Source organism: Drosophila persimilis, unplaced genomic scaffold, assembly GCF_003286085.1.
Source record: "Drosophila persimilis strain 14011-0111.01,24,50 unplaced genomic scaffold, DperRS2 tig00000735-arrow-arrow-pilon, whole genome shotgun sequence".
Lineage (NCBI taxonomy): Eukaryota > Metazoa > Arthropoda > Insecta > Diptera > Drosophilidae > Drosophila > Drosophila persimilis.
The window spans coordinates 479,881-506,027 of NW_020825346.1; the positions used below are offsets into that span (position 1 = coordinate 479,881).

At 41.4% G+C, this 26,147-nt stretch overlaps 1 protein-coding gene across 2 annotated transcripts; it reads left to right on the forward strand.

The window, feature by feature from the left end:
- Nucleotides 1-915: 915 nt before the first annotated feature.
- On the forward strand, nucleotides 916-25,572 carry LOC6599236 (protein jim lovell). 2 transcript variants are annotated; one of them, XM_026992500.1, is made up of 7 exons: nucleotides 916-957; nucleotides 22,571-22,935; nucleotides 23,002-23,429; nucleotides 23,494-24,514; nucleotides 24,578-24,702; nucleotides 24,751-24,902; nucleotides 24,965-25,572. In XM_026992500.1, the coding sequence occupies exons 2-7, from the start codon at nucleotides 22,645-22,647 to the stop codon at nucleotides 25,018-25,020; spliced, it is 2,073 nt and encodes a 690-aa protein (XP_026848301.1). In that variant the 5' UTR covers nucleotides 916-957; nucleotides 22,571-22,644; the 3' UTR covers nucleotides 25,021-25,572. The 2 variants fall into 2 exon arrangements, with proteins under 2 accessions (XP_026848301.1, XP_026848302.1); XM_026992501.1 differs by having other exon boundaries at nucleotides 24,784-24,902.
- Nucleotides 25,573-26,147: the final 575 nt, after the last annotated feature.

The following is a 26,147-nucleotide window of genomic DNA, read 5'->3' on the forward strand; positions in this document are numbered from 1 at the left end:
TTCGACCACTGGTACAAATTTTAAGGAAGAATCTTGAACATCATATGCATATGTTGTACTTGCTTGAGCATCTTCTTGACAGCAACGTGTCTTTTAGGGGAAAGAGAACTGTTTCACAAATATGTACTCTTATTCCCATCAATACATTCATCAAATATGATATGTAACTCTGCTTCAGCTCTTCATCTTTTGCCTGCAGCTGCTTGCGATAAAACAACAAAAAAAAAACCGTCGGCAATCAGCAATGGCGTGGAATGTATTTGGCTCTCTTTTAAGATTTTTATAAATACAATTATTTGAAAAGAGGAAGGGACGATATAACAATATATCGATAATATATTAATAGCTGATACTTTTTTTGCGATAAACGGCACTGCGTGCTTTCTGCCCAACGCTGCCACATCATTCCATTATGGTTGAAAGCTCTTCAACTAGGTAAGCAACAGCTGTTTAAAAAGCTTTTCTGACGGCCTGGCATCGCATATTTTGGCTCAAAACAAAACACAGCTGGACCGGCCCACGCGAACGCGATTCAGTTGGCTCCCAACTGGTCTCCAACTTTTCCCGTCAAGTGCGTCTCCACGTCGGACACGAGAGCGCCGCGTCGGCGGCAAAACCAAAACCCCAAAACAAAAGAGTTCTGAGAATCCAACCGAAACCGTTCGTTACTTTTTTTGATATTGCTGTACCGTTAACAACTTTTGATAGCAAAAAGCGCGCGCTGACAAAATGGTTTTTTTCGTGCATTTTTTTTGAGATTCCAACAAAAAGTGAAACAAAAAGAAGAGAAAAACTTGAGGGAAAATGTATGAATGAATCAATTTATTCTTAAGTTCTGCTTCCTGTGCAAAAATTTAAAGAATAAAAAGAAATAAAGACAACAACAATAATAACAACAACGAAAAGCAGAAAAAAACAGCCCAAAAAATACAAAACGCGAAAAGCCATAAAGAAAAGGTGAGAAAACAAATTATTTATTTTGATGTGCTAAAAAATAGAGAGAGAGAGAAAGAGAGACAAAAAACTGAAAAAACAACCTCAGAAAAGTTTTATTTTTAGCTAAACAAAAATTATGCCTTATTTGTGTTCAACTTCTTTTTTGTTTTCTTCTTTGGTTTATTGTTTTGTCTTGTGTGCGTTTTTGTGTGATTTTTGCAAATGTTGTGTCCAATTTTTGGGACTTTTTGTTTGTTTGTTATATCGTTGAAAATAAAACCCCCCACCAAATTATTACAATAAAAAGTCCCATTGTTCTCAGCAGCGCCCCGGGGTTTCCGGGTTTGTTGACTTTGCCAGCTGCTTTTTTGTTGCGGGGTTTTCTTTTTCCTCCAATAAATATCATCATGATAAATATAAAAAAAACAAAGACAGAATTGAAAAATACAATTATTTCCCAGAAAATCATTTAATGTTCTTGCAACGCACTTTTTATATCCTTTTTTTAATAGAAAAAAAACACAAGCTCAGGACTAATTTTAAAAAATTACAAGCGACAAAAAAATTAATTAATTAAATTCGTTTGGCCACAGAGAAAAGAAACAGAACAAATAAAAAAGTAATTTACATTTATTTTGTTGTTGTTGTTTGCTGCCATATGTATTTTGTGAGTAAGGTGAGTTGGTAATTAATTTTGCTGCTGGCCCACAATCACAAATACAAAAAAAAATACCAAAACAAATGGAAAAAAACAGCTCGCAAATAGAAAAACTTTACGAATTTCCATCCTCTGCACTGGCTATTGTTGTGGTCATGTATGGGTCCACTTTTGGGGATTTTTGGATACCCTTACGGGTAGTACTATTCGTTTGATAAAAATGGTTCGAATATATACAGATTCCATAAAAGACCTTTCGCAACCCAATGGAATATATAAATGCATTATGTACAATGCTTCCATGCTTTTCTCTCAGGATTAATTCATTTGTTTTGATATAAGGCTTTTGATATAAGGTTTTAAAAGTGCGCAACACGTTGGGAAGGGAAGGGTATGTCAGCTTCGGATAAGAGGAGAGGTGTTACCGTTGTTTTTTCTAGGCTTATCTGTGTTTCTCTTTCGGTTTTTTGTGTGCTGCTGTGTCAATTATTAGGGGAAGAGAGAGGCCCATCAGCATTTCCGCCTTTGGAGCAGAGAGGCGCCGCGTCAAACGCAAAAGCAATTTGCGAATTTACTTTTCTTTTTTGCCGTTTCTTCTCTCTCTACCTCTCTCTCTCCTTCTCTTTCGCTTCTTTATCATCTCTCAGTGCACTTCATTTTTACAACTTTAATTATATGAGACAAAAACAAAACAAAAAAAAAACAGCAAAGCAACAGCAAAAACATGAACAAAAATTAAAATTGCAAATCGCATTTGCCTTTCGCTGCTGCTGCGCTGCTGCTGCGGTGGCTTTTTCTGTTGCTCCTTCTGCTCGATGCCCCGTTCGTTGCCATTCAGTGCTTAGCCAAGGTATATTACATAAAAGGTGGGACCAGACCCGCACACCGGGTAGCCGAGCCTCTCCTCTCTCATTCTCTCGCGATCTGTTTGGCTCACACATTCTGATTTCTGAATGAAATTAGAGGCCGTTCTTTTGCATTTGCCTTACCTTCCATCAGATGTGACTAGCCTGTGTTCGCGTTTTGTTTTTGTCCGCACTTTTATTAGATTTTTTGTTTTCACAGCGACATTCGCCTGCTGCGCCAAACGAGAGGAAGCGCAAGTGAGATAGAGATAGACAGACAGAGGAGAGTGGGGGCCCCAGGCCAAGTCGCGACGACACCAATCTGTTGGTCGCACCATCGCCAGCAGCAGCAGCAGCAGCATCGATGGGTGCGTGTGTGTTTGTGTGTGCGTGCCCACATGGGCCTCTCTCTCTCTCCCACAGCTAAATTGCATATTCCTCTCTTCGGCAAAATTTCAAGTTCAATGCCCAAAACAACAGAAAAAATAGCAACGGGTGTGGGGAGGTGAGGTGAGGGGAGAGCCTAAACAAGAGCAGGTCAGCACGCGTCACAGGTGGAGGTTAAGGCCGTGGGGTAGAGGGCGTGCTTGCCAGATCGCTTATTTGCTTCACTTGGATATCGTTGGATGGAAATGTTCTCGGAATTATTAAAAATATTGGTATACATACATATATTTTGTATGCGATGCAACGCAACTTTTTCTACCGCCATAGCGCGCCTGCCGGTCACTTATTTTTGTGTCATTCGACAAAAACACCAACGAGAAAACAACAGCGGAAATAATACAAAAACAAAAACAAAACTACACAAATTCTGACACGAATATTGTTTTCTAAAGCTATGTATTTTGTTATTTATTCTGTATTTTTGCACACTTTGCGTAATAAATTTAGCCAGCAAATTGTTGTTGTCACAAAAAATATTTTAGTTTAATTTCCATTTGTGTGCAAGTTTTTTTGTTCTTCTTTTTCTTTGTTTTTTGTCTTACGCAAATTTCCAGTTTGTTTGAACTATTTTTTTGTACTTAATAAGAAAATAAGAAAAGCAATTTGTTTTTTAGCTGGAATGGTGGGGTGGTAAGGGGGGGGGGGGGGGGGGGGGGGAGGACACGGAGAAAACGCCTGAGTAAAATGCGTACAAGAATTTCAGCAAATAATGAAAAGATAAACAAAAGATTTAGCAAAGCAAAAAAAGAGAGCCTGAAGATAATGGTATGGAATTTGTATTTTTTTTTTTTCTGGGGGAGGGAAGTACGATAGTTTTATGAACACGTTTGCAATACGTGAAAAGAAGATTTTGAAGAGCTAAAAGTATATTATGTTGTTCGTTTTCCTTATAGGGGTCTAGGGTACGGGTGCGGAATATCGCAGACTATTTGTATGCCATTTAATAGGGCCCCAAAAGGGTGCTTGGCCCCGATATCAGTGCACATTTATAATTAAGAACGAAACCAAAAAATTTTATGTACATGTTTTTTGTTTGTACATTTATTTATTTGAGTTAGTGTGTGCAAGAGTGAGAGAGAGAGAGAGAACACGTTAGGAAAATTTGCTGATAACTTTAGAGCGAATAATGGTGCAAACGGGAGACGAGCGGGTAAAAAAGAGTGGGGCAAAAGACAAACAAAACAAAGGCAAAAGCATAAGAATAACAATAGTAAAAAGCATTGAAATCAATGAAAAGAATGGGACAGAGCCGAGACGGAGAACGGAAGATAAAAACTATTTCCGTTGAATAAAGGCAAGCGAAAACAAAAGAAAATAAAATAAAATAAAATACGAGAAACACACTCAAAATATACCCCCCACCCTACACACACCCCACCGCTAACAAAACCGTTGGAAAGTTGAAAATTCTTGCCGTCTTCTTTTCGTTTCGTTTCGTTTCGTTTCTCTTCTATTATTTATTTGTTCTGATATTTATTTCGTCAAGGTTTCCAAATAAATTTATGTCGCCTTCAAAACCAACAAAAACAAAGAGAAAAAAAATTAAGAGTTATACGACCTCTATTTTTAACCAATTAACAGAACAAAAAAAAACTTATTTTAATACAAAAAAAGCTCACGCACACTCACGAAAAATTCTACAAAAAAAAAAACAAAACGTGTACATATACAGAACACACAAAAACAGAGAACAACAAGAACAAAAGGGGACCTGGAGCTTCACATACTCTTTCTTATCTACATATTTCTATGGCGACTCTATGATATGGGGGCTTTGAGTTAAATCAAGTTTGTCGAAGCTTCAAGCAACCTGCAATACTTTTTATTATTGATTGCGAATCACCCTTATTTTTGGACGGCAGCTCCTATATAGAACATATGATATAATGATCCAATCTTGATATTTTCCATAGATTTTGTGAGGAGAGCATGCCTATCATGCCACGTTGTTCACTTTGTGCCAAACATCTGAGGAAAATCGTAATATCCTCTGCAACGGTATATAAATTGTACAAAACAAATCGAATTTGAATCGAAATTATGAATCACAAAACGTTTTGTGGTCATCGGTTGGGGTTTGCCTTCCCTTTTTTTTTCTGCTTCTTTTGGTTATTGTTTTCGTTAATTTCGATTCAATTTTATTTTTCTCTCTCTCTCTTTTTGAGTATTTTTTTTTTCAATTTAATCACTTCCGTGGCATTGTGGCAGACAGGCACTTTTTATACCCATTGTGTACATACATGTACATCTGTATTTACAGACGTCCAAATATTTGTGTAATATAAATTCGATTTATTTTTTACAACTTTATTGGGCTCGTATTTTAGAGCGCTTTGTATTTTGTTGCTGATTCAATTAATTTACTTTGGACTTAAATATCAACACGCACATATGTATGTACATACACGGTACATATGTATGTATATACAATATGCAGTCGTATTACATATGTACGTATGTATGTATTTGTTCTGTAATTGCGGAATATCTTGGCAGATAAGGGGGCCGTCCTTTGCAGCCTTTTCAAAAGTGCACAGCTTAGATAGTGCTTGGGTTTGCGTTGACGGAAATTCTCTTTTTGCTGTTTGCTTTTATAAAGTACACTGAAGAATCTTTTCACAGATAAATATAAGTGGCAAACGTGTTATTCAATAAATTATCAAACGATGGCAACAAAGTAATGGCATCGTGCAAAGATATAAACATATTTTTGCAAAAAATAAATACACTCTGCCAGGTGATGTTTGGAAAGTGTTCGGTAACAGCAAACATTCGACAGGATTTACTTACAGTGTGAATAGTTGGGTAAACAGTGCCCGAATACAGCCGTAAATCTTTATTCGTTGAGTTTTCCAGAAACTCTTCGGGGTAGGCCTCAAAGGCTAGTCTCTGTTTCTTTCAATTATTTGGAATTAATTTGCCAAATTGCTGCATACTTTCGGGAGTCAGTGTAGATTAAGGCAGGTCAGTGAAGAAAAAGAGGCGGCGATTGAGAGCTTGTTTGTGTCACTTCGAAAAGGCATGACTCTCTGTGGAGCATGATCCTCTTTTGCTCGCTCTCTGCGCAAGATTTAGCGTAAGCGCTCTCCTGGCGTTCCCTTTGAAAGGAAAAACTCCACTACCTACACCGCAACAGGTTCAGACTGCAAAGTTCCATCTTTCCACACACTTTTTAGTAACTACATACATAAGTATATACATTATATACATACACACATGTGTAAGTATGTATGTAAATATTTATATGGATAGTCTTTGGCGAGAATTTTCATCCTATTGTTCTTTAAGCAGCTTTACAGTCCCATCTGAGAGAAGCGAGCTACACAAATCAGGGAGTAGAAAGGAACAACAAAAAGTGAAATGCATAAAAACATAATAGGAAAATCTCAAAGTGTGTAAGAGAGAGAGAGAGAGAGAAAGAGGAAAATTGCAAAAAGTCGCTGGAAACAAAAACAAACGAAAAAAAACCATGCATAGAGAAAGGGAAAGAAAATATTAAAACAAGGGAAAAAGCACATTGCCAGGCAAAATAAAGTCGAGCATTTAATTTATATCCCCCGTTCCTGCTCTAACCAAAGCCAAGTCGTCCGTCCCAACTATCCCCACCCTGTCTCTCACTCTCTCTCGCGCAGTGTAAGCTTCGGCCTGGTATAGAAGAGAACGATGGAAGGGGGAAAAAAACGTCCGTTTTACTGTTGCTGGGTTTTTGTCGCTCTCCGCTGCCTATTCGCTGCCCGCTGCCACTTCTCGGTCGCTCTGCTATCACGCTCTTACCTTTATCTGCCCACTGTTCCTTCTCTGCCGCTGCCGCTGCCGCTGCCACCCCACCGTCTCTGGCGGTGCTTTCATTTTTTTGGCGCGCGCCCCGACAAAGGACAGCCAAACTATGATGGCAGCGGGCGGCGGCGGGACTGAGAGCCGGCGAGAAAATAAACTGTAACCGTGAAAGAACGAAGGAGGGGGGGAAGGGTGGCGAGAAAAGAAGGTACAAGGCAGAAGAAATAGCAGCTGAAAAAACTTCATTTATATTTTGCACAGCACAAAAATGGTAAGTGCCGGTGCCAAAGCTTTTCTTTACTCTTTTCTTTTTTGCATTCTCTGATGATGGTTCTGCTGCTGCTGCAGCTTTTGTTCTGTGCTGCAGGGGAATATTAACAGTTAGATGAAATTTGTAACACACCTCAAAGGTGGATTGCATACGATTGCATATCTTTCTCTCTGGACAAGGTCAGATGTGGTGAGAGAGCTTTAAAGAGAGCAAGACACGGCAGCAGATGTGCGAAGAGAAGAGCTGGTTTAAAGCAGTTCCCAATATGCTGGATCAGAAAGCAGTTGAGAAGAGGTACCTACAGTTCGAAAAGGTAAGACACTTCGATGGACCTGGGCCTCTATTTACATACGTTATTGTGTGTATACCAATTCTATCCAAAAAATACATAGAATGGTATTTCCAAAATTGGAAGCGATAGATTCGTAAGGGTATCTAAAGTGTCGGCACGCAAACCAAACTTGATTGTATGTACATATGTCTTTCTGGTTTTTGGTCTGGTTTCATTTTGTCCTTTTTTTTGCATAAATATATCTTATATTTTACTATATATTGTACAAGTTCACACATACATACGTACACACTATGTGCACACACACAGTGAACGCATTTACATACATGTCGTGTGTGATGGAAAAGAAAAAAAAACTGCACATGAACAAGGAAAAAAACATGCACGAAAAAAAACACCAGTGAGAGCGGACGGTGGGGTGGTGGGGAGATGGTAGCGAAAGAAAGAGGAGCTGGAGACATGCACATTACCAAAAGAGTAAATCACTTTTGAAAGAACCGAACCGAACCGAAGCGAGGCGAAGCTCTTCCTCCTCCCCCCGAGCCCCGATGAACGAACCCTGAAACATGGGAAATATCTCAATATTCAGTTTGGTTTGCTATTTCCCACTCTTTCGCTTATCCCCCCTCCCCACACCTCACTGTTTTTTATTATTTTTCGTTTTTCCTCTTTGCTGTTTCTTGGGGGGAGGCAATAAGTCGGTCCTGCGACATTGTCTCGTACAAAAATTGAACAATTTTATAAAATACTCCGTACAAGTATGCTACGAGCAGAAAAAATAACGTAATAAATTACAGTCACCAAAAAAAAAAAGTTTAAAAAAACCATAGATTTTTATTTCGCAAAAAATGTAAGCTTCCACAAAAAAAAAAGGACAAGCAAGTAAGGGGAGCTCTTCCCTTATAGCGATTATACCAACTAAAATATACCCTTTAAGACAGGGATAGAAATACCGGTAAAAACTGAATAATTGAGATATTCGATACTGGAGACAAAGACATTTCCTAAATCCTCAAACGAAAGCGAGCATGGGAAATGTCATAGTTAGACATAATATCGTACTAAATGGGAATAATGTAACTTAAGGTACTTGGGCACTCTCGAAGTACTCCAAAACATAACAAATCAGAGTACATATGTACATAAAAAGCTAGCCGCTATCCTAATATCCACACGCACACTGACCACTCCCCGATACCCACGGAGTCCAGCATACCCGCGGGAGTACGAGTATACCCCTGGGTATACAGATTCCCATTTCAAGGAGACAGCAAAAAATTCTCTTCTCTGAACATCGTTCGCCGACTCCGACGCCGCCGCCATCATCGTCATCATCATCAGCGTTTTTTCTCCATATTTTGTTTTGTTTTTGCTTTTCCAGTTTTTTCCATTCATTTTGCAGTTGTTGTTGTTGTTCAACCATTTTGTTGTTTTCGTTATTAAAGTAATTTCAATGAAATAGTGAATGTCAGTGAATATTTTTCCCAAGAGAAATCTTTGGGAAATTGTTCTACTTGATTGAAATATTATTCTAAATTTGCATTTTGCCATTTTCCCCATGAAATAGAAATATAATCGATCGTAGAAGAAATATCTATGTATCTTTTGTGTATTAAAATTGATGAAAGCATTCACAGCATTACGATTCGTAGAAGATCATCCTCTCTATCTGGGGATCTCTCAGAACTACCTAAAGTATCTATGTACATATCGATCTATCTTTGCCTCTAGTAAAATATTGCAGTCAAAGGTTTTTCCCGCAGGTATTATTTCTGGTTTTTGTCGGGCCCTCTTCCGCTTGATTCCTGGGACAATGCAGAAGGAATATTAAAGTTTACATTTGGCGTTGGCCAAAAAATATGATAAATAATGAAAATAGAAACGAGCGAAAGCAGGAGGAATCTCGGCACACAAAAAATACCAGAATAAACAAACAGAGCGGGGCATGTGGCATGGAGAATGGAGCATGGAGCACGGCATGGAGGGCATCCTATGCTGGTAACAAGAAACAAAAAACGAAAACCAACAAATAAAGAAAATAAAAGAAAGACAGCAGCAAACAAGAGGAGAGGCGACCAAGGGGCAGTCGGTAGTCGGCAGCGGTACGTAGTCGTAATATGACTTAGAGAATCCATGGCGGGGGCTAACGTACTTACAGATACATAGATACAAGGCGCAGACAAAAAGATACAGATAGCAAATAACCGAAGAAAAAACGACGACAGTTTTCTTGATGAATGTTCTATGCCCGCACCGCCCCCCCCACCACCAACCTGATCCACTCCAAGTGAGGTTTTTCCCCACGAGTATCTTACATTTGTATCTGGGGCTCTGAACGTACGGGGCAGCTTCTTTGGCTTTTTCCTGTGCCGCAGAGCCCAGAGAGAAGCCGAGAAGCAGAGCAAAGACCAAGAAGAAATAGCTACTACCTCCACATCCCTCCATCCCCCCCTCGCTCCCGCCGTCTCTGAGATTGTGCAAAGCAGCTTTTCCTTTTTTTTCCCCCTCGCTTCGCAATTTGTGTGTTACTCCCCTCCCCTCCCCAACCCACCCGTCTGCATCCTCTGTGTCTTCCCTTTTGGTTTTGTCTTATTTGATTTTTTGTTTTTTTCCTTTTCCAGCCAGGTTTTTTGTGAAGACGCTTCCACGAAAGAAGCAGCCGCCACAGAGCTCCTCCCAGACCCCGTCCGTCCCATCCTGCACCACCTGCTACCCCACTACCCCATGGATCTTTGATTCTTTTGACTTTTCCGCTCTGCTAAAGTTTCCAAGATCTATCTGGCTTGGACAGCCCAACTTTATTTATTGTTTAGAGGCGGGCTCTTGAATCGATCTAGTCGAATATTTTGACCAAATTTATATGCATTCATATCTACTGGCTCAAATAAGTTAGCTAAATCTGATAAGGAGTAGCCATAGAATAACTGTACATAGTTAAATCTAAGTCTAATATGCAGTTAAATATCTCTTAGGCTTTAAGGACAATTGAGAGAAGCGTCTCCGTTTCTTATGGGAAATTTTTAAAGCGAATTTAATAGGCTGGCATATTACAGATTTTTGAATTTGTTCTATATGTTAAGATAGGGAATGGAATTTTGTAATTTTATGTGTGTATATGTACAAATGTGTGGATTCCTAACTGTAAAAGGGTTTTGTGATTCGGTCTGTGATCGATGGTTTTGCAGCTGTTTAAGTCTGTTCTGTAGTGGCCCTTGAATAGATTTTGAAAAATGCTGGCAATGCTTTCAAGATTCGAAAACAATTCGAACTCAATTGTGCGTTTGTTGCCTTTTCCGAAAAAAAAAAAAAATTGTAAATGATATCAAAAACAATCTGGTTTGTCGGGCCTAGGACTCTATTTATGGCCAAGTCCTGTTTTTTTGTGTTTTTATTTTGCACTGCATCACCCGCGCGCCGTCTTCCTGCTTGGAGCTGCGCTCTAGCCGCCGCCGCAGCTGAGGTTCAGCAACCTTGAGGTTATGTGCAGATGCGCCGCCGCTCTTTAGCCAGCAAGGCAGCTACAAAAAAAAATATGTTTCCCTCTCACTGTTACCGTTCCCCCTCTCTGTCACTCACCCTCTTCCACTGTGTTCGTCCCCTCTTTGCCAATGTCCCACTCCTTTTGGCGTATTTCTGGGTGTGTGTGTGTGCCAAACTGGACGCTGCTGCTGCGTGTTCTGCTGCTGTTCTTGTTGAAATTATTAGACAACCGCAGTCGCAACAAGAAGAGAACTGTGAGGAAAAGCTCCGCTCTCTAAGCAAGCAGTGGAAGAAAGAGAGATAGCAGCTGAGGCAGGCGCAGCAGAGAAAGAAGCTGCAAAAGTCAGCAACAACACGAACGTATGGGAAGGTTAGTTTCAGACGCCGAAGCGTTTGGTACCCTTGTAGATGTATCCCACCTGCTGTAGGTACATATGTAAATCTTTCTAAATTATAAAGTGTGTGCAGATCGGGATCGGCCTTCTTCTCTATATTGCCAACATCTGATCAAAATCATAATAGTCTTAAAGAAGGGTATAGCAAGCTGAAAAGCACTGCAGCGTACACGCAGGCAGCAGCCACAGAGCACGCTGCCGCTGCCCAGCATCACACTCGTACACAGTTATAGAAGAAGATCGTAAGGTTGTTGTTGTTCCTGTGGTCAGCTTGCTGGTTTTTTTTTTATTTTGTTGGCGGAGGGGTTGGGGTTTGGGGTGGTTTGACTTTATGATGTTGCGTAGCATCTCTCCTCCTCCTCCTATCTCTATTAAAAGTTATTGTGGACTTTGCTGCCCTGGACTTGATCTTGGGACTTGGACAATTTGGTCTTTTGCCCAGGCGCGCCTGCGTCCCAGAGCCCTGGCCTAGGTTTCTGCCTTTGCCCGTTGCCCGTTGCCCGTTGCCCGCTGCTCTGCTTGCTGCGCTGCTGCCATTTGGCATTCCAAAAACAAGACAAAATGCGAGAGAGGAGCAGCAAGAGAGACATAAACAATCGCCCAAAGGCAGCGCAAAACACACACCAACACATACATACAAATGGAAAAGAGAGGAGAGGGGAAACCTGCGTACGCTCTTGCTGCTGCTGCTGCTGTTGCTGTTGCTGCGTGCTCTTCTTGGTAATTTTCTTAATTTCTTTGTTTTTTTGTAATACTTATTAATAATATGTATGGACTTCGAATTCCCCATTCGCAATCAGCATTAAATGGGAAAAGAGACACAGAAATGCGACCGCATGATACTCAGTAGTCCGTCCTTTTGAGAAACACTGGGAATAAAATGAAGCAGCAGATTTTTGTGGATTATTTATCCTTGCACAAATTCACACTTTTCTTATGAGAAAATACCGCAGTAAAATACATACATATGTTACATCATCATTCGATTTTTATCGGACACTGCCTGAACCCTATATACCCTTATCTTTTCACGTGTCCTAGGTATTTAAAACAAAACAAAAAACATCTACCAATTTGCCAAGAAAGCGAGAATCATAAGAACGTATAGATTTTTCCTTTGAATCGCGTTCGAGAGTGCGCGAATTCTTTCAACATTTATACATTTTCTTTTTATTCTAGTTTTTTTTCATGTTTCCTTTTCGCTTTTTGTGTGTGTTTTATTTTCAGTTGCAGCGAAACTGCTTACTCATTTCGCTCGTTGTCGTTTATTTTCTGCAAGCAGTAAGACCGGCGAAGCAGTGCAGCAGCTGTAAGCTCTAAAGCTGGCTATCCACAGGCGAATTGGTTTTAAAAGAGGATGAAAGCAGTGAAAGGGGGGTGGGGTTTTTTTTATCTGTCGCTGATTAAAGTAGTGCCTGTCGTTGCATGCCCAGTGATCGTATATTTGTCGCACTTGCTGTTTTTAGCTTTATTTTATTTATGACTCAAAAAAATTCTACTTATTTACAAAGCCCCTCCCCGCCGTCCACGATTATGAGACTGAGTTGTGTATACTTATACATATGTATATATTTAATTCAGCTGGTGAAAATATTTAGACACATAATTCTACCCTTCGTTTTCTGTACTTCAGTTACCTGAAATTTCAAACGTTATTTTTGTTGGTCTCTCACTGTTTATTAAACTTTTTTATGGCGCTATGAAATTTATTTGGGATTCGCATGATGGTCAGGTGTGGCCGAGGGAACATAACTCCCGACTCTATAAACAGGGAATTAAACGGAGATGAAACTTTTTTATTTTGTTTATTATAGTGTATATACAAATATATTTTTTTATTATTATTTATCAAGCCAAACAAAGAAAATGAAAAATATATGGTGTACATATGTATGTACATATATCATTCCTCTTGTTACATTTGGGAAACACCCGCGCACAAGTTCCCCTGCCATTGCCCCCGCACCTGCTCTCTTTGCACATCAATTTATATTAAAATATTTTGCTTCTTTCTGAGGAAAGCAGTAAAAAAATATTTTAAAAAAAAAACAAAAACAAGCAGCAAAAACCGTTGCAAAAACCTACAGCAAAAACTTAAAAGAAAATAAAAAGAATATGGCATGTAAAAACGAGAATTAAAGGGTCGAAGCTTTATATACCCTTTGCAGATCGATCATTTACCAGATGATGGTCTACTTTGTCTACAGATCTTCCGCGAGTTTTCACAAATTCAAAACATTTAGAGGCCAAAGCTAAGATTAAACATGAAGGATCCATTTAGATTATAGCAGCCATACATACATATATAGCAACCCGATATTGATATTGTTCAACAGAATTATAGAAAACAATGTAATATTTGGTACTCAAAAGAAGGCTGATTATAGATCATATCATATCATCTGTTTTGGGAGACTAAATCGAAAAGGATAGTTCATCGTTCATCGCGCGTTTTGCGTAAAGGAAATAACTATCGAATCTCCCCTATAAGTGTATGCAGTCCACCAGTCCACAACGTTAAAAAATGGAAAAAAACAAGCTATTTTAAAGTTGAAAAAAAGAAAATTACTGTGCCAGAAAAAAGCAGGAGATTTACTATATTGTGCATGGGGCATGGACGTGTGGGCTGCGGAAAAACAGTGAAGCCTCTATTCAGAAACTGCTTTCAATCATAAGGGAGTGTATGTAGATAAAAATAGATCGAAAATTTCCATTAATTATAACTATTAATCTTTTGCAAATATCTGGACACACTTTTGCCAAAATATATGTATTTTAATTTTAATTTACCTGACAAAACCATATATGTGTATATATGTAGTGCCATACATAGGTTTATCCAATATCCTGCTCTTACATTCAGTTGACATTTGCGGCGTTTCCAGTTGATTGGGCAAGGAAACATGCCTCTCCTCCCACAATAAAGACCGAGTGATATCATCTTTCGTTGGAATAAGTACATACCATACTTCATACTACGATATATGGATAAAACAATATCCAATTGCAAACATTCGCGGCAGTGGACTTTAGGCTGTTTAAACCGTTCTCATGCGTATTAAACATTAAACATGCAGGACAGAACCTGCCCTCACCCTGCGTACTGGCCTGCAATTATTTAGGGGCTCCAATGCAATGCAACATTTTGTTGCTTTCTACTTCGGACCGACTCTCGTACGAGTACGTACACGTATATGCAAGTCACTTAAGTGTGTTGGGCCGGGGTGGGGGTGCTGTGGCGTGGCGGGTATGAATGTGCCAAGTTTCAAGGAGAGAAAACAGAAAATAATTGAATACTCTTGAATGTTATAGAATGTTAAATCGAATTGATTGTGTTAGCCATACCATCATACCATTCCTTGGAATATGCACATACAAACATATGTACCTTCATATATGTACAGCTCGGAGTCCCATGTGAAAGGATTGCCGACAAAGCGAAGCTATGAAGTTCTACTTCTGGAAGTCCTATCAAGTCCAAACTTACTTGAAGGAAGAATTCTTTAACCTGAGTTAAGATCTTTTCACCATTTGGAAGGACTTGCAAAATTCTACGACTTTGGAGAGTGTACACTTAAAGAAATTAGAAAAATTCAAGGGCGAAGATCAACATCAATCTGGAATGTACTCGTAGATGATGAAATTTCTTGGCTTCATTAAAAGTTTGATCAGTTTCAGGATCCATCAACCCAACTACCTCAGGCATTCTTCTCTTGCTGCGTGGATGCATCGATCGAACAGCGTTTTCTTTGGTTTCAAAACTATTTATAAACATTTGGTAATTCAGTCATCAGGATCCTATGACAACATGCGAAATGCTGACTGTAATTAATGGTCAGCCAAAAAATCATGTGAAGAATCTGGATCGTAAGAAGCAACAAATTGAAACCTTTTAATATTCATTGGGAGTACTCCTCACAGACCAAAATTGATCATATTTAATATGATGTCTTTGAGGGTAGTCTTGAGGAGGTCTTCTTAAGTATGGGATATTTTAATGATCATCTTTGACAGACCTTAAGTGCTGTCCAACATTCTTCTCCCCCCTTCTCTCAGTATCAAATATGATTTCTAAAATTTATTAACTTTTGGCGACACTTCTTAAGAGTATTCCAACCATTTTCCAGTCCCTCAGCCCAGATTCCAATCCGTAACTTGACGCAGAGAAATTACATTTGTTATTCTCAAATGTGTCTCATATCACGATGGCATCGAAGTTCTTCGTCCTTCCATTAATCATAGTTGGAATTCCTATTCGCGTAGTAGAAACAAAACAAAAAAGGTGGAAATTACTCGGTATATCTTGGAGTTCTTTTGGCGAAACGAGGCGAGGCGCCGTGTCCTGTGTGTCCCATTTGTCCCTCTGGCAAGCATTTGCGAAGAGGAAATGAGAAAAATTTATACACATGTGTGTGCAATACGAGTATATACAAGAATTAATAATATAAAAAAAAAGACAGCACGGAAAGGAAGGACAGGACCCACACACCCACACACACACACGATGGCTGGTCTCATATATAGAGTCCTCTTTTCGTTTTTTACATTCCGGACATTTTTTTTATTTATTTTTTTTTGTAGTTGTAGGGAAAACTGTGTACCTTTCATTTAAGTTGACATAAAAATCGATATTTAAAAAAAAAAAGGGATAAAATTGTCGAAATAGGGTACCGGGGGGCGGGGGTAGGGAGGGTTGAGAAGAAAGCATAAAAAGCGTCAAGTAAAAAATTACAGCTTAAAAAGCAGCTGCAGAGAGAGAAAAAAAGATGAGAAAAAAAACCAACCGGGAGGAATCAAAAAAAGTGGAAAAAAAAAGCACCCGCCATAAGAAAGAAAAGTAAATGGAGAAAGACAGAAACTGAAAATAATAATAAAGAGAATGTTTGGCAAGGGAGTGCGAGGGGAATGGGGGGGAGCAGTGATGGGAGAGGAGGACATGGAGGAGCAGAAGAGAGAGGAAAAAAAAAACCAAACGAAATGAAATGAAACGAGAAACGCTCGTTATGCTTTTTTCCTCCACTGTTCTCTTGAAGCTTTTTGTGTTTTTATTTTTATATTTCTTTTTTTTTCTCTCTTTTGCTGCTGCTGCTGCTGCTGCTGCTACTCTGTCGCTGCTCTGCTGCTGTAATGTATTTTTTTTGTTCACATTTTTATTTTTCCGCTCGCAACCTTTTTGCGTCACAGAACCCTCCGTCCCGCCGTCCCGCCGTCGCACCGACCATCCTGGTCTTCTGGCCCGGTTATGCTGCTGAAGCCAAAACGACGTTTCTTTGCCTTTTTCCACTCACCCTCTCGGCACACTGCTTACAACGTACACAAGAAAAACACGAGAAAAAACACTCAAGTCGGGACAAGGACAACCGACCCAGTGGATACCCTCTGCTTCAGGTTGATTTGCCATCCCATATGCACTCATAGAATGTCCGAAAGAGCGAATTCCAATGAGGGATGGCTTGGCAGAAAGGCGCTGCCGCATGACGCGCGACTGTAGCTCTGTATCTCTGTATCTCTGTAGGTCTTTCAAATTGTGAGTGATAGGAAAAATCGACCTACGAGGGGCATCAAAATTCCGACTACCAAAAATAGTTATCACTAAATGAACGAAATTGATAATATTTAATGAGAAGAAACCTTGTCAAACATCTGTTTAATAGAATTAGAATTAGAATAGATATTGAATTGATATAGAATTGATAGAATTACAGGCCCAACCATTGGATAAACCAAATATTAAAACTATATTTTTCATTTCGCCAAAACTATTATTAAAGAAAGGATCGCAACATCCATAAAAGATAGATAGAAAACAAAGAGAAACCGAAGAACGAGAATAGCTTTTTTCTCACTGTTACAAAGCCACACAAAAATCGGGCATACCCTGGGACCTTCCTGCCACTAAGGGGAACAAAAAATACAAATAAAATAACAGCAAAAAAAAGGCAAAAGAAAAAACACAAAACGAAATCCAAAGAAGAAGAAAAATGTGATAAAAACTGAAAAATATTTTCCATGAGAAAATCCAAAAGAAGTAGAAGAAGAAAAGAGACGAGAGAGGGGAGAGGGTGGGGAAGCGAGCGAGCGAGGGGAGAGGGGAAAAGCCCAAGTATGGGTTGAAGATGGGGTTGGGGCTTGGGGTTGGGTCTGTTACGGGCTAGGGATTGGGTGATGTTGGGGCTTCGTATATATCTCTCTCTCTCTCTCTCTCTGTGTGTGTGTGTGTGTGTGTGTGAGTGCTTGGCGGGAAAAATATACTACAATAAAACATGTATTTTTTTTACGCCCCTACCCCCCCCCCCCCCCCCCCTCTCTCTCTCTCTCTCTCTCTCTCTCTCTCTCTCTCTCTGTCTCTTTCCGTCAACCCAGAAACCCCTCTCGTGCGTCCTTGTTTCCTTTTTTTTGTTGTTGCTGTTTTTTTTTTTTTGGTTGCCTTCGTTGTAACTTTTTTTTTATATTTTAAGGAACTTAAATGTGTAACGGTTCAAGTAGATGTATGTGTGCGAGAAGTTTGTGTATGTATGGGGATCAAAAACCCTTTACAGTTAACCCTTGTGTGTGTGTGTGTGTGTGTGCTTTTTCGTGGATTTCTGAGAGACGAAGTCCCAGTCCGAATCCGGAATCCGTAACCGAACTCAAGTCCCAATCGCAGTTGGCCGGACATTGCGTTTTTTAATGCCAGCCCTCCCCACCCCACCACTTTTTTACATCAATCATGTGTGTGCACACAATGGTGGTCAAACTATCGAGAAACCCAACTCGGACTAAACAACATTTGGAAGAAATATTTCAACAATATCTTTAGCGCTTCTCTGAAAAACATTACAATATTCCTACGAAAAATCCAGCCAAATCCTCTGATTGTATGTTGTCTTATAATATTGATCTGAAACCGAAAAAAAAACCCAGACAATTTTTCAAACATTTCATCACTTTTTCGATATTGCACGGAATGATATTTCCCGTGGGTCATTCGATACGAATGTATCCTTTCGCTTAGGAGAAATTATTCAACGAAAAAACATACATATGTTCTCGATAAGCATTTAATAGTCCAATCGATCTACTTAAAAGTCGGAGACAACAAGAGCCAAAGCCTATTGGTACCCCTTTCTTATAAGATCGTTTCTTAAATGATCGCTTTTGGGCCCCAGCGCACGGAGGGCACCAGATCCGATTATCGTATTCCCCTGGAGGGGGAAGAACCTTCCATTCGATAATTTCCTTGAATCTGAGTATCGGAACGACTATACGTACGTATACGTGTACATCTTGGCACTGATATTCCTTCACTTATGTACAATATGTACAGCTATGTATAGTATTTATATATGCATATACATATGTACATACGTACTTACCGAAATCTTTGTTTATTTTTTGTACAACTCTCCCTTTATGCAATTTATTTGCCAGCATTCTTCTTTTTCTGTTGCTTTTAAGCTGTAGGTTTTTTCTTATTTTTTTATCGAACTTTCTTTTGGCATTTCAAGCAGCAGCAAAAACAAGCAAGAAATTTTAGTTTTTTTGGCTGCACCGAAGCTAGGGATACTCTCGGGTCGTGGGCTTTAGATAGACTTGGAAATCCTTTGCCTTCCACCGATGTGTTTCACCTGAGAAGCTGAATCCAAATGGAATTGGAATTTGGGCACCAGAAGAAGATCCTTCGGAGCCTTCCCCGCCTGGCTGAGTATACCCTCTGCTAAAGGGTATACAATTTTGGTTTCGGCTTCCCGCAATACCTCCTCTCTTTCTACCTCTTCCTCTTCAGCTGTGACTCCTTTGTTGCTGGACAGCCCTGGCCCTCTTTTTCTCTCATTTCTAACTCTTTTTCTGTGGCGAATTTTGACGAGTTTTTGTTTAGGATATCTTTCCCTCCCTCTTGCTGTATTTGAGGACCATTTTGTATACTCTGGACATAAAACGCAACCAACATAAAGTTCTGTTCGCCCCATCTCTCCTATCCCCCTTGGTTGTTCTTTTTTTTCGGTTGTTGTTGCCCTATCCGCCCCCCACCCCCTCCGCAGGCTCGTGTATTAGTACTAAAAGTAAGAATGCATGAAAAAAAGAGACACCCAAATAAAAAGGTAGCAAAATTGTTTGGGGGGAAAATTCTTGAAATTTATTACTGGAATAGAGCAAGGATTACACGATGACCGAGGATGAGAGAGAGCTGTGGGCGATGGTACACTTTATCCCAAAAGTGGAAAACCCCTGCCCCAATACCAATACCAACCCTAACCCCAGCCTTTATCTTCGTTTCAAAAATACCTACCTACATATTTGCGAATTAATTTGTATTATCATAGGTACATATACTACGACCAATTTCCTCGTATGTGTCCCTTTTAAAGTCACATTTTCCCTTGCAATGGCTTTTAGTTTGATACAACAAAAATCATTGAAGACTGAAACTGGAATTTCGATACACGGGTAGACCCCGTTTTTTCCTCCTTTGTGTTTGAATATTCAAAAATCTTTGGCAAGATCTTTGGTGGTCGTCGATTGGCTGTGAAACTCTTTGAAATTAATGTTCCTTTACCTTATTGAGTTTGAAGTGGACTGCAGCAAGCCTATGTATCAAAGGCATACAAATTTCCCATAAGCGAACGGACACTTCGATCTGATTCGATGCGATTCGGGATTCCCTTCGTTCGGGTCTATAGAACCCCCGAATCGCTCTCCCAAAACGGACTGCCATTGTGTTAAGGTCTGTGCCGATACCGATACCGATCTCGGATTCGGGGTGATTCGTGTCTGACTAAGAGCAAGAATGCTGTGGATCAAGCAGGGCTGTGCAGCGAAACGAGACGGGAGATAGAGCTTAGGTTTCCAGGGTTGTCTGTACATTTGGTCTTTTGCGATTCCAACGATTCAACTATACTAATCCAAGACAATATTGATATCAACGATAATTATCTGACAATTCTGCGTCATTCGAGACTGCATTTGTACTAAATATTTACATTGAAACAAACATTTACATTGAAACAAACATTTACTTGAATCTTGTCACTGTCTGCCGCTCCAGCGCTCCTTTAGTCCCTCGCATAGTCCGCAAGGACCTCACACCAACAACAAAAAAACTTTGTAAACACTTTTGCTGTAAGCGGAATTTTCAGGAAACTTTTACACGACTTGTAGTTGTAGATACATATATAATTAACTGCCACATGGTACTGCTTTTAATCGGATATAGCATTTAATTAGAAGAGCTGTGATGACTAGGGGATAATCGCTGAACATGAACCAATGCGGGTACTTCCACTGGAATATACTTGTACTGTGTCTGTGAGGTATTTCCGAGTACGCTTAAACAAACACTGACTACAGTTAGTTCTTTAAACTTGTGTGTGGATGTTTTTCCTTTTACCAAACCTATCTTTTGTGGCCTTGTAGTCGAATGGCGAATGCCATTCATTTATGGGAAATTTGCACACACAAATGTAATCCTATCCCATGGCTCTCGGCTACAATCAGTTTCGGGAATGTGGCGTTTTTTTCTGAGAGGATCCCCAACGATAGGCGATGCCCAGGGGGGCAGAGATGAAAATCAATTTATTTCGAAATACAATTACAACGAATCTGTGGACAAAAACCAGCAACAAAAGGGGTTTTATAATTGCTCTTTTCATACTTTTGTTTTCATTTTCATTCGCCACACGATATATCGTACAATATTTAAGTACATTGACAGATTGGTCCCAGGTCCCGCGTCTCGGATTTTTTTTATTGAGCGCCAACTCTCTTGATATATGAACACTCGCCATGTACTATATGCTTACTACTCGTACTCGTATTCGTATTCGTTCGCTATGTACTACGTTTTATATTATGTATGGGGCGTGCTCGGAGGAATGGTGGAATGCTCGGAGAAGCGACAAACAAAATAAACTTTTACCTGGCGCATAATATTTTCCTTCTTTTGTATAAAAGCACACAAAAAAAGAAAAAATTATGAAAATGTTTATATATGTATGCGAAAAAAAAAAATAATAATAGAAGCGAAGAAGAAAACATCAAGTGAAGAAAAAACCAAAAAACAAAGAGAGAGGGAGAGGGAGAGGGAGCGTGGTGGAGTCCGGGAGGGGGGGAAAATATAATAATAAAATGAAAACGAGGACGAACATTTTTATGGTGCTGCAGTCTGAAAGGAAAAACTCCCTATCCTATCCCTTCTTACCCCACCCCCCCTTCCTCCACAAGCAACGTTTTTCGCTTTCCCTACTCCACCTCATGCACCTCCTGGCCCCGTGGAAAAACCTTCTCCATAGCCCCTCACCAGAGTCATTGACGCTTCTTTGTTGCTGCAAAAAATATCTCTCTTCTCTCTCTCTCTCTCTCTGTGGATGCCGGGACGGACCCAGCTTTTTTGATCAGTTCCCATGATGCGGAGCATAAAGGGAGAATTTTGATTATTTATTGAACAATTTTGTGTGAAATAATTCGCCATAAATTTAATACGGAAAAATACCTTGAAATGAGAAAGAAAGACAAGAAAAAAAAAAAAAACGAAAATCCTTGCATCGCAGGCCTGCACAAAAAAGTTGTTCATTAATCATTGAACACTTGGGTTGGGGTGTTCTCCGATTGACATTTACACCAACACTGACACACACACACACACAGCTAAAGTACCAAAAAGGATAACAAGTTTATCGCGTATACGTAATACGAGTATAATACTCTTAAATTCAGCGAGGCAACAACACAAAAAAAAAAACAATAACTATTTTTTTTTTTTTTTTTTTGCTTTATTTCCACGTTTACGAGTATGCTGGTATGCAGATAAATCGGGAAATACCCTCGTTATTTAAAGTCAATTATTTAATTGATATCATGGGGCTGGCAAAAAAGAAACACTCATCTGTGAAGAGCGTTTTGTGCCTAACGATCCTATCCTGCGGCTAGAAAGAGTCTTCTTTCCGGCTCGCTACCGATGAAAGTCTTTTCGTGGGACAAAAGTACTCTAAGTAGACCTGCTTAAGTATCCTTTTGTATACCCGATATTGAAAAAGAGTAGTAGTGGTTTCGATCCCCTTAAGCATATACATATATTCTTGATCAGCATCAATAGCCGAGTCGATATAGCCCTGAGTGTCTGCCCCCAAATCTCAGAGACTATAGGAGCTCTATGGTAGCTCTTGTTAAAAGTGTATTTCAAAATTTCACCATGTATCTACGAAAAACAGGCAGATTCATAATGAATGACCGTATCTAACAGACTGCAGAATCTGAATCACATTGGATTACTGTTATAGCCGGAATACTCATTTTCTGTCTCTCTCCCACACACTCTTCCTGGGGCAGGGTGCGCCCTCTGGCGGAGGAGAGCCATACCGAGATTTATCAAGAATTTACGTGCAGGAATAATGGGGATTTAAGAATTTCCTTGACACAATTTTTTGTTGGTTTTCCCAACACTTTCAAAAGTTATTTCAAATTTCATACACAAACTAAATATTTGGTTTTTAGTTCCAGAGCCCGTGAACAGTGCAACGGTGCAACAGTAGCAACAGCAGCGGCAGCGGCAGCGGCCCGGCCTCACCATGCAGCCGCAGCAGTACTGTCTGCGCTGGAAGTACCACCACAGCAACCTGCAGATGATGTTCTCGCAGCTGCTGGACCGCGGCTGCTTCTGCGACGTGACCCTGGCCTGCGAGGGCCAAATGATACGCGCCCATCGCGTGGTGCTGTGCGCCTGCAGCACCTTCTTCGACTCGGTGCTCACGAGCTATGCCAGCGAGCGGGATCCGATCATCATTATGAAGGACGTGACCTTTGCGGAGGTCAAGTGCCTCATCGAGTTCATGTACAAGGGGGAGATCAATGTGGAGCACGTGAGTATCCCAGCGCACTGAGTCCGCCGCTCATGCTCATCGGAATGTCTTTGGTTTTCGGTTTAGGCCAGCCTCCCATCGCTGCTGAGGACTGCCGATGAACTGAAGATCAAGGGCCTGGCCGAGGTGAGTTGGCGCGACGATGAGGATGGTCCGCCGCCGCCCATGCCCACGGCCGTGTTCCTCTCGCCGCCGCGCAGCCTGGCCGAGAGCTATGCCCAGGACATGTTGCACCACCAGCAGCAGCAGCAGCAGCAGCACCCACCACCGCAGGCACCACTCCAAATGGGTGCCACCACAGAGAGGGATCACGATCGGGAGCCCTCCATGGAGAGCGTGCTTGGCCGCATGCCCTCGCAGACACCACAGCCAGGATCAGGAACAGGAGCCAGTAGCGAGCATCAAGCGGGAGTTGCGCCCGTGGAACACTTTATGGGACCGAAGCGCAAACGAGGACGTCCCCCACTAGACGATGCCTACGATGTATTCAATGTGTAAGCCACCACAGACCCCCTCAATTGTCAGCTAATCCTTCTAATGTGCCACCATTCTCTCCAGCCGTAAGCTGGCCCACTATGCTGCCAGCCTGGAGCCCGCCCAGCGAGCGTATTTGGAGTCGGCCCGTCACTTTGTCGAGGAGCCACCCCAACAGCTTGCTGCACATTCCAGCTCGCTGGCCTCCCCGCCCGCCTCCGCCTCCAGCCTCAGCCTGCCCAAGCAGCGACAGCGCCAACGCCATCACCAGCAGCAGCTCCAGGCTGTCGGCTCTGAGCAGGACTCAGATGCAGCAGATAGGGGGCCCAATGGCATTCAGCGCAGCGCCTCGCCCAAGACCAGCGATGGCAACGAGGGAGCCAAGCACGTGCTCGAGACCAGAAATGAGGCGGCGCAGCAGGTGCTAGGCACCGCCACAGTGGGAGCGCCCTCCAAGAAGCTGGAGAAGATTAGCGAGCGCCGGGAGCGTCACGGCAAGCTGCGCCACGCCCGCCGCCACTACGGGGGAGGCGAGCACGAGAAGTCCTCCGAGAAGCGCCACTCCGAAGAATCATCATCCCAGGGACAGAGTGCCCTGCCGCAGCCCGTCGAAGAGATCGAGAACGAGCATCTGGTGGCCAATCGGGCCGAGTCGCCCGCCGCCCGCTGCCCATCTGCGCTGGTACCCGCCAGCTTCAGCCGCAAGTACGAATCGGCTGTTGGGGGGGCAGCCTCCGCAGGCACTGGGGGAGGATATTTGATCAACGAGCATGGCCTGCTGATGCCGCACGAGTTTTCACCGACTGTGGCCAGTGCAGCAGCGGCCACCGCTGCCGTGGCCGTGGCAGCAGCTGCTGCGGTGGCCGCCAGTGCCAGTATCAGTGCCAGTGCCAGTGCCAATGCCAGTGCCAGTGCCAGTGCCAGTGCCATCAATGGGATCCACAGCCAGGGCCAGGGTGAGCAGGGGGAACTGGAGGACTATGATGCGGCCGAGCTGCGTCTGACCAACGAGGAGCTGTCGGAGTGGCAGGACGTGATCAAGATGGACGACTACTTGGCCAAGGGGCGTCGTCCACAGTTCTGGGAGGAGCCATTCACCAAGCGCGTAAGTCTCCCATAACCTTACTGATGCAACGAATACTTGAGCGCATTCTCGTTTGCATTCCAGGTGCTGGATGCCATCAAAAACAAAAGACTTGAGATGAAAAAGGCCGCCCGTATTTTGGGCGTTTCCTATGGCACACTGTACGGGCGCTACCGCGAGGTCTATGGCTGCCTCAAGCATCCCTACAGGTGAGCAGACGCCCACCATCACCATCTCCACCAGCCATGTCATCCTAGCTCTCCGGCTCTCCTCTCCACTCTTCCACACAGCTTCACGAACTATCGTAACTTTGGGCCATCGCCTTCAGCCGCGGGCGGCCAGTTGGCCGTTCAGCCTCGTTTCGATCTGAGCCTCCGCGCTGGGGCCGCACAGCCCTCGCAGTTGGGTGGTAAGTGAGGGACAGACAGCAGCTTTCTCCAAGCACCCACTAATCCAGATACTTATTTACAGAACTGGGAAAACTGAAGAAGGATCTGAGCGAGCTCTGGACTCGCCCGCAGATTTGAGAACCACCAACAGCAGCAGCATCAGCAGCAGCAGCAAAACCAACGAAGAAATCTCGAAATCTCAAGCGCCGCCACAGGCTGATATAGGAGAGGCAGGAAGCAGACAAAAGACACAATGATATGATCCCAAAAAGGGATCACGAGGCTAGTTAAAGCAGATAGAAGTAAAGGAGATCGATTGCCGGAGATATTTGATCCACAGAAACCTTTCCAAAATAAGTTTCCACATTAATATATATATTTTTTTTTCTTCGTGTTAAAACACTCACACGTCAGATTTAATGTGTCTGCTGGGGGCGATCTTAATATAATATAATAATTAAATATATATTATGAAAATACGTCTACAAATATATACATACATATATAAACACACGCACCCATACATGCAAACACATATGTGTGCATATTAGCTAATGTAAAGTACAGGCAGAGTGGGGTGCGGTACTAGAACGGTATTAATCAGCATTCAATGTGAATTATATAAGATGCGATTAGCAGCGTGTTTCTTTTGGTAGTGAAATTCTGATAATATAAAAACTATGAAATCTAGTTAATCATTAAACGTAATAACTGACAAACGGGAATCCGAAAACAGTATGGGCAATTTTTTTATAAGTTAACAGACACAACAACAACAACAACATGAAGAAAAACAAAACAACAAACAATATGTATTACATACAATGAATATGTTTGAAACGAAATAAAATAACATCAATTTAAATTATTTGCTAATGCAAATAGTCCGTCAACGTGTGAATTTATTTTTTTGTCGGACAGCAATTAACAGAAAACTTGAACTGGATGACCGTTAATGGTTAACAGAGTGCCGTTAGTCGGGAATAAATGATGCTCATAACAGCTCGCTGTTAGTCGAACAAAAAAACAGCGGACCAATCTATTTATTTTATGTTTTTATTATATACTATTGGATTATAAGCCAAAAATTATATGGTCATAGGTTTTAGTTTTAGTCAGCATTATTCAACGGAATATCAAAATTGAGCAATAGGAACGGTTTGGTTTTTATTTTACCTAAAACCCTTTTTTTAGACTAAATCCAACAAAAGCGACAGCTTAAAATAAACCAGTCAAGTGGAAAATAGATAAATTAATTGGAAAAA

Excerpts from the sequence above, each read along its gene's own strand:
- LOC6599236 (XM_026992500.1), top strand. The coding sequence starts at position 22,645 with ATGCAGCCGCAGCAGTACTGTCTGCGCTGGAAGTACCACCACAGCAAC. Across the intron at positions 23,430-23,493 it reads GCCTACGATGTATTCAATGT|CCGTAAGCTGGCCCACTATG; the intron begins GTAAGCCACCAC and ends CATTCTCTCCAG. Across the intron at positions 24,903-24,964 it reads ACAGCCCTCGCAGTTGGGTG|AACTGGGAAAACTGAAGAAG; the intron begins GTAAGTGAGGGA and ends ACTTATTTACAG.